This window comes from Calliopsis andreniformis, chromosome 1 (genome assembly GCF_051401765.1).
Source record: "Calliopsis andreniformis isolate RMS-2024a chromosome 1, iyCalAndr_principal, whole genome shotgun sequence".
NCBI classification, from domain to species: Eukaryota; Metazoa; Arthropoda; class Insecta; order Hymenoptera; family Andrenidae; genus Calliopsis; species Calliopsis andreniformis.
Genome location: NC_135062.1, coordinates 1,296,969 through 1,311,992, shown reverse-complemented (window position 1 = coordinate 1,311,992; position 15,024 = coordinate 1,296,969). Strand labels below are relative to the sequence as shown.

At 36.7% G+C, this 15,024-nt stretch overlaps 1 protein-coding gene and 1 long non-coding RNA gene across 21 annotated transcripts in view; both read left to right on the top strand.

Moving 5' to 3' along the window:
* Window positions 1-15,024, top strand: part of LOC143189077 (uncharacterized) — a 407,881-nt gene that overhangs the window by 162,382 nt on the left and 230,475 nt on the right. Inside the window, exons 6-7 of one of the 20 annotated variants that reach the window (XR_013001625.1) lie at window positions 7,557-7,753; window positions 8,169-8,616. The exons of 14 other annotated variants lie outside the window; for them this stretch is intronic. Coding sequence is in view for 3 of the 6 variants with exons in the window: in XM_076375522.1 (XP_076231637.1) it covers window positions 907-1,036 (130 nt within the window). In the remaining 3 variants the exon portion in view is untranslated. Of the gene's footprint in view, window positions 1-906; window positions 1,076-7,556; window positions 8,617-15,024 lie in introns of those variants that run through there. 5 more of the 20 variants (XR_013001620.1, XR_013001610.1, XM_076375959.1 and 2 more) reach the window with 5 other exon arrangements.
* LOC143180097 (uncharacterized) lies at window positions 1,950-2,939 on the top strand. The gene is made up of 3 exons (XR_013002075.1): window positions 1,950-1,961; window positions 2,084-2,199; window positions 2,553-2,939. It is a non-coding gene; the product is annotated as an uncharacterized LOC143180097 (long non-coding RNA).

The following is a 15,024-nucleotide window of genomic DNA, read 5'->3' as shown; positions in this document are numbered from 1 at the left end:
TGTCAACTTCGAATGGGATCGCTTAAGGTAGTTATAGGTTTGTAAGCAATCTACGCAAAATTACAATGAATACTTGAATATATTCTAAATCAGTCTTTACGTACAAGTGTACAGTGTAGTGTTGTCGCGTAAAGTGTATGATATTAATGCACGGTGTTAACGCACTGGCGATGCGGGGACTTACAGAGTGGTCGTAGGAATTGCCAGGTAGAATTTATGCCGACTCGCGGATTCTATGAGGTTAACTGTAGACTCGAAAGGGAACTTTAGCCCGATCTAACTGGATAGCAACCAACTCTGACGAACTTGACTATCACCGTGACGATACTGTTCTGAACCTCAGGGCTAAAATTTCTGGGTTTATATAGGCTGAAAAATGAGTGGGAGTTCGTTAGAAATTTCCATATAAGGAAATTTCTCATGGTCAGTACAGCATTATAGTTACTACCCAGCTGCTCGGAGTCGCGATTCCATTATAATAACGAAAAAAAAAAGAATACGAAAGTTCTAGGGCGTTTTCTCTTAACAGGCAGAGACTCGAATATTTGAGAGAGTAATCGGAAAACATTCTCCGTACGTAACATTATAAATAATTATTTTTTCTCTATTAACAGCAGCAGTTTTGATATGTTTAATTAAATATGGGGCTACTTCTTAGGATCCTCTTGACGCTTTTGCTTCGCCTAAAACATAAAAGAATATTTTCAAGTAGATCGTGAATACCGAGGTTGTAACACTATACAGGGTGTTTCTAAATTCGTGGGAAAACTCGGAGATGTAGGTAGAAGACAAGAAAATAAACCGAAAACTTCATATGCAATATTCTCGGGAACGCTTGGTTTGTTAGTTATACGCGATTTTATATTTCGTAAAATACCGATGTAACAGTGACCCATCCCGTTTCAGGTCAGTGTCCTGGCTTAGACGAGGCCTCGAGCTTTTAATGACCTACGCATTTCTGGACCTAAGTGAGCCTCTGGCGACTCGCAACGCGTGTCGAGAGATACTTCCTCGAATGGGAAACCATACTTTCTAATTGAAAATACTATTGATATTTATCTACGATTAGGGGGTTGCTTTAGCATTTTTAGAAAGTCGAAAATTTTGCTTTCTCATAAAGGGATACCTTGAACCTTTTTAAATAACATGGAAAAGATTTCATACTAAAATACTAAAAATGAAATTCGGTTTGAATGCCCTGTCATTTCTCAAAATGTTTCAAAATGTATTTTTATATGTAAACTTTTAACGCGACTTTGACTAAAGTATTAAAGAAGAACGCTATGTGTGAATAATAAGGACTTACCATAGGTTAATAATCGATGTTCGAAATGGCCTTCACCCTCACGCAAAGATATCTCTAGGTTTTTCCGAAAGAATTCCTGAATTTTCAGACACATTTTGAGAAATGTTATGAGAAATGTTCATTTAGATATTTTCAATTCAGATTGTGTTCACATGTATAATGAGATTACATAAGCAGCAAAATTTTGTATATGATCACAAACATTTTCAATGTTTTAATGTTTCACCTCTGTTGTCGCTACCAGTACATTTACCTTAGACATGTTTTATGATAACTCTGTTTAACCTGTACGCTGCTGTATTCGACTACAGCCGAATGTTGATACATTCCTATTATTATATATAGTAACTATAATTATATAATTATAACAATATACATTAATGATCATATATACATTGATATTACTTTACGTAATAAGCAGAATAGAAGATAATAAGACCCTGGAAATGAGAAGGAAGAATAAGAGGCAAACAGAACAAATTAAGCATAGTAATGGTCATTTGATTACACGTTATATTGTATTAGTTGTTACGAGCCGAGGACTAGATAGTCTGACTGAGGGTTAGGGTTTTTGGAATTTTGTTATTGTTTCGTGGACGAACTAGCGAATAACTTTGCACTCGTTAGAAGCCACTTCACGGATATGGACGAACCAGTGCGCAACGGCCAACACCGGGAGCCACCTTAGGTTTAGGTAGGTTTTCGTGGACAAACCGACACTTAACTTGACGAGTATTGGGAGCCACTAGGATTGAATAAAGACTGTGGACGAACCAGCGAATAATTTTGCACTCGCCAGGAGTCACGGGACGTGGACGAACTAGTGCGCAATGGCCAACACCGGGAGCCACTTGTAGGTTAGGAAAGGGAACCTTCGCAAGGATTGCAAAGATGTTAGTATAGCCTCGTAACTTTTAAATTTATAATATATCTCGAGCGGCAAAGATATAATATTGCGGGATCGTTACGCGTTCGCTTCTTATTAGATTTAGGAAAAGTTTTGATTGAACTAAGTCCAATTTAACAAACCTTATAAAAATGTGTATTATTACGAGTTTAAGTTTAACTCAAAGGAATACAAGTGTTTATGAATTCAAGTGTCGCGGAACTAAGTCCTCTCTCTCTAGATTACGCACAGAGGTATGCGGGGAACGCGTCGTTAAGACTACGTTACAGTTACTTTACTTTACGTACTGTACTCTAAGATTCTGCTCGAAGGAGAACTAATGCTCGATCTTGTTTGCAGTCTGAGCCGCGTACTAAACTCGAACTGGATTGGAAATGAGCCCGCTAGGCCGAATTTCTTGGCCTTTTTATACTCAAACATCTATGGGAAAAATGGTAGGGACCTGACTGTATCGCAGAGTTTCCGAGAAAAGTTCGATGATATTAGTTTCAGAGAATTCTATTAATTGGGTGCAACGGAAATGCCTATCTGCCCTTGCATGGTGATTTCCAGGCAAAGTCAAAGGTCAACGGAAAGAGCTTTGAATCGAGCCCTTTCATAATTGCGATTATTCGGGTTCTGACGTATATACATGTACTAATATTCATACTAACATGTGAACTACACAAGATTTCTTTTGTCTAAAATTAACATCTCTCAAGAGTCGTTAGAAAATTTAAATGGCAGTGTAAAAATTGAACGTCCTAAAGATACAATAAGTTTGCAAAACATATTTTTTCAAAAATACATTATTACGACTTCTCATGCATCTGTTTTTATCCCGTGGTCGTCTCCTTTATACAGATACACTCTTTACACATCCACAAAGTCTGCATTTTATGCTTCAAAGGATCCCATTTTCTATAAATTAAACAAGTGGTTTTTCGTATTTATTTATCTTTGTTCTAACAAAGATGTTTGTATTTCACAGTCTTTGTTTTCAGATATTTTCTCAGGGATTATATTATTATAACGTTTACATGCTGTGCTCTTGAATTAGGAGATCTTTCTGTAGCGTTCATAGCTCAACCATTATTATTTTTTACTCTTTTTCGGCTTCCTCTGAGATTTCACTTTACGTTACTCATTGCCAGCGAATGTAATACAGTGCTGTTAATACGGAAGCTAATAAGATATTGAATATTTTCAGAACGCGAAAGTTAATGTAAACAAGAATCACTTTTGTCGGTTGACTAAATATAAAAACGGTTATCGAATACAAACTTCCTTTAGTTGAATGTAATAGAGGTGTAACTCCATATGTGCGTGAAATAATGAAGTAAGTTCAAAAACTAGTTTCGAGTCACTGTTTTAGATATTTTTATGGTCATCTTACTTACAATTTAAAATGGACTCTTATTTTTTATGAGCATAAAACAAAATACAGCCAGGTCAAATTAGTAAATAAAACGAGCATTCTTAATGCTTACTATTTATATAATAAAATCATTTTTCCCAAATTTAGATTTACGCCACTTGTCAATTAAAGGACTCATAGGATAGTTTGTGCCAAAATGTTTAAATGCAACATAAAATAATTATATACTGTTTGTAACATGTATAGGTTTCAATATTTGAAGGGGTGATGGGAGATCTCAAATGGGTTACAAAATGTCCGATAACATAGTGTCCGATCTACTTCCGTTTTGCAGTAATAATGCTCCAAGAACTGAGAGTCGAAGAATTTTGTAATTTTGCAAATATATTAAGGAGGAGCATTAGAAGGCAAAAGTCTTAATACATTTTATCATGTCTCTTACGACTTAATTTTTATAAAAATTTCAAGATCGAAAATGCTCGCGGAAAAGTACGTAGGTAAGAGAGTGGTCCCACTGCAGCAACAACTAACGATCGTGAACCACCGACGACCACCAACCAAAACGGTCCGGTGTCCGGTCCCATTATAGCTACCGCCAGCGATCGACAGCCAACGACCATCGTTTGATCTCACTAGTAGAATTGATTTATCGTTTTTATGTTATTCCGCGTCTTCATATATTGTTTATGACGGCAATAATTAGGCTATTTAGGTTATCTAGGTTACCTAGGCAGAAAGTTTGGCGAAAAGTTTGAATTGTTTTGAATCATCAGTGGAAGGTTTTATATCCACAAAAATGGCATCTGATTCAGGGAGTTCAAAAGCAGATATTATTGTAAATGAAGTATTACCATTAATTTATAATGCCCTAGAAGATCAGTATTTGAAATTTCTGACTAAAGAAGAATTTAATGATATACCACGTGATTTTATGGAATTCAAAAACTTTCAGAATTGTGTAGGAACCATAAACGGGAAACACGTTAGAATTCGTAAACCGTCAAAGTATGACTCCTTTTTTTATAATTACAAACAATATCACTTTATTGTATTGATGGCGATCGTTGATGTTTATTTAAGATTTGCAATGATAGATGTAGGAAGCTATGGACTTAATAGCAATGCGAGTACTTTTGGTAATTTTAATTTAGGAAAATTGTTTAACCGTAACAGAGTTGATTTTCCAGATTAGCACCAATAGATGGTGGAGAACCACTTCCATTTGTTTTTGTTGATGACGAAGCATTTAGACTTGCACTTAATTTATTGAAGTCCTTTCTTTGCCAGGGTTTAGATAAAAAAAAGACTTTTCAATTACAAATTGTTGTATGCTCGACAAGCTGCTGAATGTGCGTTGGCTTAAAGACCACAAAATTTTAAATTTTTGAAAATGCAATTTCGGTAACTCCAGACCGAGCAGATAATATTATAAAAGCAGCTTACGTATTACATAATTTTATAATGGAGGAAGAAGACACATGGACGCGATATCATAATGTACAATTTAGAGCTTTTAGCAGAACACCTTGCAGACGAGGTGTAAATTAATCAAGTACAACAGCAAGATCTATACGTGATAACTTTACAAACTATTTTATTAATAAAAGTTCTAGACGAAATATAATCATAAATCAGTGCGGTTAATATGTAATATGTATAGAATGTATTTCATAAAATATATGTTATACATCGTTTTTCTTTAATTTATTGTCAACTATTTCTAAGAATTCTAATTTTGACGCTCTTTGATATGTAGTAGATAATCTTTCTTTATCTTCCTTTAGGTTTAATAAAAATAATTCGGTAAATGATTTTGTTTGTATATGTCCTATTCTTTTAACAATTTTTTCTTTTAAATAATCGGTTATAAGACTATCCAAGTTCTCTTTCGAATTCTTTTCGGTCATATTTTTTGTACAGTTCTGTTGGAGCTTATATCTTCATATACTTCTGCAATTATGAATTCGTTTTCTTCGATGTTGTTGCTGAATGAAACTAGATCACTGTTTCATTCACCAAGTTCACTTAGAATATCATATGATTAATCGCTCGATGTCCCTGGATTTGATTGAGAACATATATCTATGCTATGTATAAACCTAATAAGTCTATTACAATTTTTACTTTTCAATTGCTATTTTCCTTCAATCTAACCTTGAGAAATTGTACATAAAAAATTTACTTTACATTAGAAGTTCTGTTTCTTTCTGTAAAATGTGATTCCAGAAACCTTAAAGAATTAAAGTACACTCACTGTTAAATCTTTTTGGCAGCAAATCCAGAGAGCAATTTATTATATTCTTGCTTTCGTGTCCTGTAGTACCTGCCACTTTTTCCGATCTTTTCCTGACTCGTTTTGAAAGTCGGGTTCGTGACATACTCGGGATTCCCGCACACCTTCACTTTTTATTGATATTTACGTGATTTATTGGGCAAATGATTTGCAGTCTTGTGCTAGAGTTTATCAATAACATTTATATTCGAATATCCACTTCTTTAAGAACTATAAATATTCGATCGTTCTCTGATTAAATTTATGAGTAAGTCAATTTCACTGGAAGACCATACTGCTTGGGTATCATTTTCTTCTATTGTAATATTTTGTTTTGGATCGACCTTAAGTGCAGACACGCGGTTTTTTACGTGAGCACCAAAGACAATGATGATTGACAATAACAATGATAAAGAGAAAAGCTTTCGTACGTATTTCCTTGTTGTCCCAATTGAAAATTGCTCATCTGCATTTGACCATAGAGGACTCTATATACTACTGTACTATCATGGCTATCATGGTCTACTATATATTATTACATGTTACACCGCGAAAAACATTGCTACTGATATGCTTAACACGTGGTCGGTGGTAGTTAGTAGTTCATGATCACTGGCGGTGGCTGTAGTGACACCTTTCCTTAACACACAGATATAGTGTAAACCAAAAGACTGCCTGAAGTCAGTTGTTAAAGATTGACCCAGTGATTGACAGAACAGGGACCGTCTACAGTAGAAATCCCATTGAAGAACCTATGTATATGAGGGTCTTAACACATACTCAGGGCCTTCCGAAATGAAGACAACTTACTCATGCAACCGAATTCTCTAGGTTAACGGACTCTTTTATATCATTAAAAAAAAATACAAAAAACGACCTTTATATCTTTTAAGCGACTCCACCTACGAAAATCTATTCATAGTCATTTAAAATATATGACAATATGATGACTCCTTTAGTACCAAATACTTATTGTTCGATAAATGTGATCATTACTCTTATAGTTTCTAAGATAATAAAGATACTACTTTTTACCGCGACATTCTACCTTTTACACTGCTAATTAAAGGGACAATTGCATATTTCGTCTGAAATGTTTGTCTAGTGTTATTTAATACTTTTTATTTTTCTACTTCTTACTTCTTTTCAAATTTCCAAAATGTATTTACGTTACTAGTATATTTAATTCAGTTCTATATAAGAAGTGAGAATTGATTATTACATCATTTATTAATAATTTAAATATTAAAATTTAACTATAAAATGTTTTCATATGTTAAAAAGAATTTTCCATACATTATTTCTTCTGTTTCATTTAATGAATTCATGTTTTTATACCGAATGTGCAAACCTCTACATAATTACTTCTAATTTTTAATACAAATTGCTGTAGCCGGTTTTCTCCTATGTGAAATATAGATTACGAATAATTTATTTATTTGGCTTTGGTTAAAATACTCAATTGAATACAATTGTTCTATGCATACTTGAAATTTACAAAATAATGATAGAATGTTGCTATTAATTTTGCGATTATATAAATAAGCGTAACATGATGAAATTCACTACACGTGTATCTACATAAAATTGACAGATACAAACATAAGTTTACCTTTCTTGAACTTCCTTAAAAATGTAGAAGATATAGGAATGAATTAGAAAAATTAAAACAAAACGTAAACGAGAAAATCAACAGTCGTCAATTCAGTGATAGTATTTTGTGTTCTAGCACGCTAATAGAACAAATGAAGCAATTACAAAACGCAGATGAGGACGTCGCGTGTGGGGACTACTACCAGCTGACGTATCCTAACTAGTGACCATCCTGCGGCTCTTCTTTGTTGATTAGCAAAACCTCGCTAATCACTGCAACTGAGTTGGCTAGCGTTGAGAACACGGATGCACACTTAGGTCAGGGATACAAAAATAGATACAAGATGAAGATTCTGATAGAGAAATGATACATAAAAAAGAATAACAGAAAACAATTGTCACACACTAAAATTCAGACATTAAGCATATAAATTGAATTGGTAAGTTAAAGAACAGTAGAAGTCCAAAAACCAAATTTTGAGATATTTTATTCCAACGTGTAATTCTGTACATTTTATATAATTGAATCCCAGAACCAGAGTGCATTAAGGATTGAGTCCACGTCTTTCCTAAATGATTTACTACACTTTAGATCTAGAGTACAGATATAGTTTTTAGATTATTTGAAAATGGTTAATTTTGGACGTTTACGGTTTTTCAATTTACCCATTTAATTGTTTGTTAAGTGCGATTCGGAATGACTTTTAATTGAATGATTTTTGTTAATAACCAGATGTACTAAAGTCGGAATTAGCGACGCAGGACGGTGAAGATTATCTTCTCCTCTCAAGGTTGTTCCCCTTTCATGTTGCCCCGTTTGAACACGTACGTGGTAAGGTCTTCTTCATCGACTTTGCATTGTTGATCCCAACTTTAACAAGATACATATGTAATCGTTGAGTTTCAAAATATAAACATAAGAAGCAAACGATGACGATAAGAAAGACAAGTAAATAAATCTTATTTTTCTAATCTCAAACAAATTTGACACGTCCGACAATTTTCATCTTCATCGAAGCTCCAAGTTTGAACTGTGCTTATAGTCTTTTTAATAATTAATTTAATTACTAGCGAAGTGCTTTCTTGGCAATATGATAGAATATATTCTATATTTTTATCATTATTTATACGAATATATACGGTGCGCTAATAAATACTGCTACTAAAAATTTTAGTCAAATAAAAATACTTCGACTAAAAGGCGTCATATTATTTAAGATTGCACTTTATGATTGACTTTGTATCAGTTTTATATTGTCAAAGAAGTAATTCTTTCGAACCCTGAAAATGTTTCTTTTATGTTTAGTTCATGTTTCTTCTTTTCTTAAAGATTGTAGCTTTGTAAAACAAGTATTTGCATATTCATGAATTATACTTGTATGTAGCAATACTAGAAAATTTGTGAATTAGTATATTTTATTTTTTTGCGAGTGTTATGTTTTACTTTCAAGACGGTAATTTAAATAGCGTTGAATAAGAAGTGATGAGAAACTGATCCAGGGTGAAACTATGCTGTTTGTATTTCATCCTTGAGCCTTGGATTCTTAGACTGTCAATTTCTATTCTATGTCCATGGTCTCTTTAGCAAAAGAGAAATTACCACAATTTCACTTTTTTATACGAAGACACTGCTTAGTGGTACATATGAAACTGATTCGTAGCAACACAAATTCTGGCAGTGTTCTAAAAGTACATCTTAACGCGACTTTTCTAGTCTAATGCTATCAATTTAAATTACGTCAATCTAGTACACTATTACTTGCTGTCTATATAGGTTATACAAATGTTGATAAAAAATTAAGTAAAGTTTTCTATTTTGCCAAAATCTTTAATTGCAACCTATATAAATTCAAGCTGTTCAATATTGTGAACATTATATTAAACGCTACATTTGTACATAGTCTTCGAGAAGATTTAGGAATTTGTCCATTTGTGACCTAAGCTTGAAAATTCCATCCTGGTAATAATTTGGCTCTTACAACCATTCAGGGCAGCAAATTGTACGACTGCATCATCCAAAATTTTTTGTCTCCGAGATGGTTCTTTAATGGCTATTATGAGGATTAAAAGAGAAAAAAGTTTCTTTTTAAGCATGTAAATTTTCTTTACAATATAGTTAGAGCACACTATACATATGGGACACAGGAATTTCTGCAGTTATTCCGGTGGAACTTTATGCAATATACTCTATATGGTTTAGATTTCATCCCATTTCTTTTTATTGGTTTGGGCCATTGAAGTATCATAATATTGGAAATAAAATTTTGTTGGATAATGCTGCCGTATAATTCGTTGTTTGAGAATGGTCTGAATAGCAACAACAGAATTTTTACCAGAAAGGAATTGTTAAACTCACATCGCCAGTGGATAACTACGTAAGTGTTCTTACTCTCGGTTCACACTGTACTAAACACGAACCAACCATGAGAACCTTGTTGAGAGAATTTGAGGTAGCACAAAACACAGGGATGACTCAAGTCAATCGCTTTTTGAAATTCGTAGGACACTTTTTGGACATTCGTCAATCGAAATTTGACGATCTTCATCTCCTTCCTGCGGGGAATTGGTCCAAAATAAACGACTCTTTCCGATCGCCCGCTGGCAAAGTGCTTCAAGAGGGATAATACACGTGACGGAATCATATAAACATTTACTTCGAGTAATATAAAATTTGTACACTTGTTCTGCTTTGATGAGAGTATTCCCAATGTATTGACGAGATGTTCTTGATAAAAAATAAAAAAACACGACGTAATTCGGATAATTCAGAGTCCCGCTTATAATATTGAACAGTTTTATTATATTAACAATATTTTTACCTTAGTCAATAATATTTTCTTCCAGCGAGAAAAGTATAACTAAAAGAAGGCAATTTTTGTTTTTATTAAAAGAAGCCTGTTTTTAAGAAAATTTGGGATAGGGTGATCGAACGATGCTTAGTTTTTCACGGATTTATGATAGGGTTTTAAGATGCGTGTGGTACGAAGAGTAAATGAGTGAGACTAAACAGTTTTAGTGGCAGGCGACGGCTGACAAAGACGTTGAGTATCCGAGCTATTGAATGTCGTGACATTGACTGTTTATGTTTGGAAATTGTATTTAGAGATGGCAAGCGACCCATTATCATATTATTAAAGTATAGGGACTCTGTTTCTGAAGAATCTGGCCACGGAGTGAGGAAGGCCATGCCTTTGAATAAGAGAACTGTGAAGAACCCCACAGCGCTTATCTGAGCACCTGGAAAGAGATTTTCACATTTGTGAAAATTCTTCACAGTTTTAAACAAGGTTTGCTAGCAAACTAGATTATTTCTTGAATGTTTTAACCCTTTGTGTTCGAGGCCTTCTTCGCTCGAGCGAACCAGCAACTCGAGAGGAGTTAGCCGCTCCCGCTTATTTTATGAGCTTTTTACAGTTAACTTAAAATGATTTCAGACACACTATAACACTTTATACTTGTATATTTTAACATTTTACATATCTTCATAGTTCGAAGAAACACATTTGTTAAACATTACGTTCTATATTTTTGTTTCGTACAGTATTTTATAAAACAATCTCAAAGATGCATCCTTGGCTTGTCGGGGCAAGTGTCACAGTAGTACACAGTTTGTTGCCTTTTGCCAGGGTTGGTTCGTTGGGAACAAACCTTGCAATCCCTTTTACTTCCAATTAGAACATGGAGCTTCCCATTCAATCGGATATCTTCAGAACTGCTCTGTGAAGTAGAAGCCCGCGATTGTTTTTGCTGGAAATCTCCTCTTTATTGATCAACCAAAGTTTTCAAGTATTGCAGGTGACTAAGCGGCCGTTCATTTCTCTGCTTCTTTGCTGAATTATAGAAAATATATTAATTGATAGAGCAGACCTCTAAACCCCCCCAAAAATAGCTTCCGCCACTATTTTATGGATTTTCTTAAGAAACAGTATGTCGAGGCCAATTGGTCAGCCCGATCAATACAGCTCATATATTTCATATAATTGACAATAACATTGGTTTTTTTACATAAACTTCAACACCTTCCCGTAAAATCCTTTTCAAGGGAGTTATTCCCGCATTATTCCAAGTGGTCAAAGCCGTCATAGTCCTCTTGTCCTTCCATGCAACAACCAAAGTATTGCCTCTGCGATATGCAACTATTTATTTATTTGAGGTCGTCCTATACAGGAGTCAACCTGGACTTTCGTCCAGAACATATGCGGGTCCAGCTTCGATTACAAATGTTTCCTCTCAACGCATTTCTTCCCTTCCTTCTTACATTTATTTTTCTTTTCTCCATACGTATCTTATTTTATCTTATCTTAAACAAAAAAGAACTCCTACCATTCTTCCAGTCTTTCACACCCGTTTACCTTCACACATACTATACTATTAGCTCTAGAGAGAGAGATTCGGACCTCCGCTTTTGCCGTATCCTCTCTCACTTCATTCCTCTTTCTCACACTCTACCTTAATCTCTTACTTTTTCAGTCCTTCCCTCATTCATTCTCTTTTATTCTTTCTCTACTCCTCTCTAATTCTCTCATCCATCTTTCCCCGCTTCCATCCTCTGCTAAAATTTCCATACTCTCTTTCGTACCCCTTTTCCACAAAATTCCTCCTCTCTGCACTCCGTGATTATATGTACTCATGTTTTCTTTGTATACCCACACCTCCTACATAACCTCCTTTCCTCTTCCCTCTCCCAGTACCCTCCTTCTCTCATTCCGTTTCCTAACCTGAATCTTGCTACTCTTTGCAAAATTCTTCCTTCACCCCTCTTTCCAAATATCTTGGCTACTGCTTTGTCCTCACCATCTTATACCACTTGTTATACCTACTCTTACTTATGCTTTTCTCCTCCTCCACTCTCTCTATTTCTTTCCCATACACGACCTCCCTTCTTAAATTCTCTTCTGTCTTTCTCCCATTTCGATATCCCTTCTCTCTGTCCCTCCATTTCATCTATTTGCTTCAAACATTCTCTTGCCCATTTGCTTCCACCTCCTTCTCTTAGTTTTTCTTCAAACTTTCTTCGGATTCTGTGCACATTATCCATTCTAAAGGTTCTATCTCTTCTGCACAACCATTGTCGCTTTCAGATTCGCTATCTATTATTCGAATTGTTTCGCCTTCTTACACCTTCGACTTCGTCGCTATCTTCATAACTTCCCTCTTGCTCCCTATGGACAAGCAGTCTATGTATAGATGTAATTTTGTTCGTCACCGACGAAAAATTGAACTCCTTTTCACTTGAATTAATTTCTTCCTCGTATTCCATGCTTATTGGGCTCAATAACTTTGAGAGAAATATTCTGATTGTCAAGAAAGTTAAGTTCGAACTAACGTCGAAGACAGAGTCCAACCCGTGGTCGCGAGCGTTTTTGAGACAAGACATCTCTGTAGCCATTACCTCATAAGATTATACATAAAGGGCTAGGAGTAGACTTGTGAAGCGATATTCGTTAGGCCAAACCTAAATAAACGTCGTTATCGCTTGATTTACCGCCTCGATCCAAGTGGTAACTGATTGTGAGAGGCACCGCTCGAGTTGTCGCAACATATCCAGTGGTGCCTGAAAGGCACTTCTCGAGCGCAAAGGGTTAAACTTACCTTTTGCATATTTCATGAACGATCTTGAATTACCGATAGAGTAATTCAAGTTATTTGCTGGCAACTAAGTCTATTTTCGAAAATGTCATTAATGTAAAGAAGTTATTTTTAATACGCGAATACAGTTAACAGAAGTTACACAACAAAAGATTTATGCCATACAGTATTAATATTATATATTTAATGTAGATACTGTTCAAATTTTGTTATAACGCAGTTACTAGATATTGTCTTGCTAAAATTAAAATATTACTGTTTAAAAGTGAAGCCATATCGAGATTTTTGTCTCGTCCACGAAATTCGTTGTAGGTTAGCATACGCGACCTACCGATGGTGTTCGCGGTAGGAGATTCCGTTGCGTCAACAACAGCCATAGCAAAAACGACTGAGGACTCTTTTTGGTTAGTACAGCTAACTAAATTCCACCGGGTAAACACGACCGGTATCAGCTGTTCCGATCAGTGGGTCGGAATGAAATGCGTCGGTCGTAACGACGCTGGAATAACGCTGAAAAACCGTTGAAACGAATAATTACGGTAGGAAACGTCCAAAACGACCCTGAAGAAAACTCAAGTCATGCCTAGTACTACGGCACTCCGTGCCCGAAAATCGAAACCAAGGTAATTTGTGCAGCTTACTCTAATTATCGCAAATTGTTCTAAACATTTCAACTGCGTTCGCTTTTGCGTGTCGGCAATGAATGTCGACGCTCAATAGACGCACATGCGATCCCTCTCCCGATTTGCGGCATGACCCTCCCCTGCGCAAGCGCGGCATCTCATCGGCGTACTCGCGGTGGTACAATTACGTATACGAAGAGCGGTACTCCCGAAGCAGACCGCTCCACTCCGGTGATGGTCCGTATTTTCTTGGCATCGTGAAGGCTTCCCCAGGACCTTCTGTGGCTCTTGCCGTTTGAGCAATGATGTTCGAGCTCGCCTCCACTCTCGCCTTCTGCCTGAGCCTTCCAAGAAGGCCAGCGCAGCGATACTATTCCTGGACTCATATTCGGCAGATTTGGTGTAGCTCTTTTGGTCCCCCGCGGAAGCGGCCAGTCCCTGAACTCCGAAGATGTATGGCCCTTGTAACAACCAGTGATGATACGACGCCTGAATTCGGAAACTTCAAGGCCAGAGGACGGAAATGGCCTTGGGATTTCTCAGGTCCTTCCTATGGACCTGAAACGTCATGCGCATTCGGCACGGAGTCATCCGAAATTAGTGGTGATTCTGATTCACGGTATTCACGTTCATGTTCGGCCACAGGCCGAAGATAATCCGCATACGATGGCCTTCCTTCTGCCACACAGCCTGTGGCGACCACCAGGAGTTGGTTTTTACGCAGTTTCGCATACGAAATTTCGGGATCCGGATAGACAGGGGAAAGTGGGGAAGCTCTTACCGATTGTGACCTCCTCGACGTCCAGCACAAGAAGTATGAGATCGCTGCCAGCTGCAGGATTTCGCTACGCAGTGCTTCCCTACCATGCCCTTGATTGACTCGCGTGTGTCGAGTGATCTCACGGCCAATAAGTCACGGCGACAGATCGATTATCCACGATTATTGGCAGGGACCCCCCCTCACACACACACAGCGCGCCTCGTCCGGAGCTCTACTTACGGCGATGATCCCGAGACGTAGAGCCTTCAAAATCCGCAGGTTCTTTCCGCAGCCATCTGTCAACAATGCTGCGTTGATGGCTTATGTTCTTACGCCTCTCCGTTAGGGACTTCTCATCTCAAACTCGGAGCGAGATGGCCCTCCTCACGTGACATTGGCTGATTTTCATGACTCCCTGCGTCCCCGTGTAACTGTAGTTCAGCCCTCCCGCTGAGCGCTCTCCCTGAGTCGGCTCGATGGGCTGCTCCCCAACACAAGATCCGCCACAAGATAACTTCTGCTGGCTCCGATGCTGGGCAGCCAACTGTCTTCTGTCAATATCTGTTGTCGCTTGATGTGCACACTTGTACGTAAACGTAGATGTTAGTTTGATATTA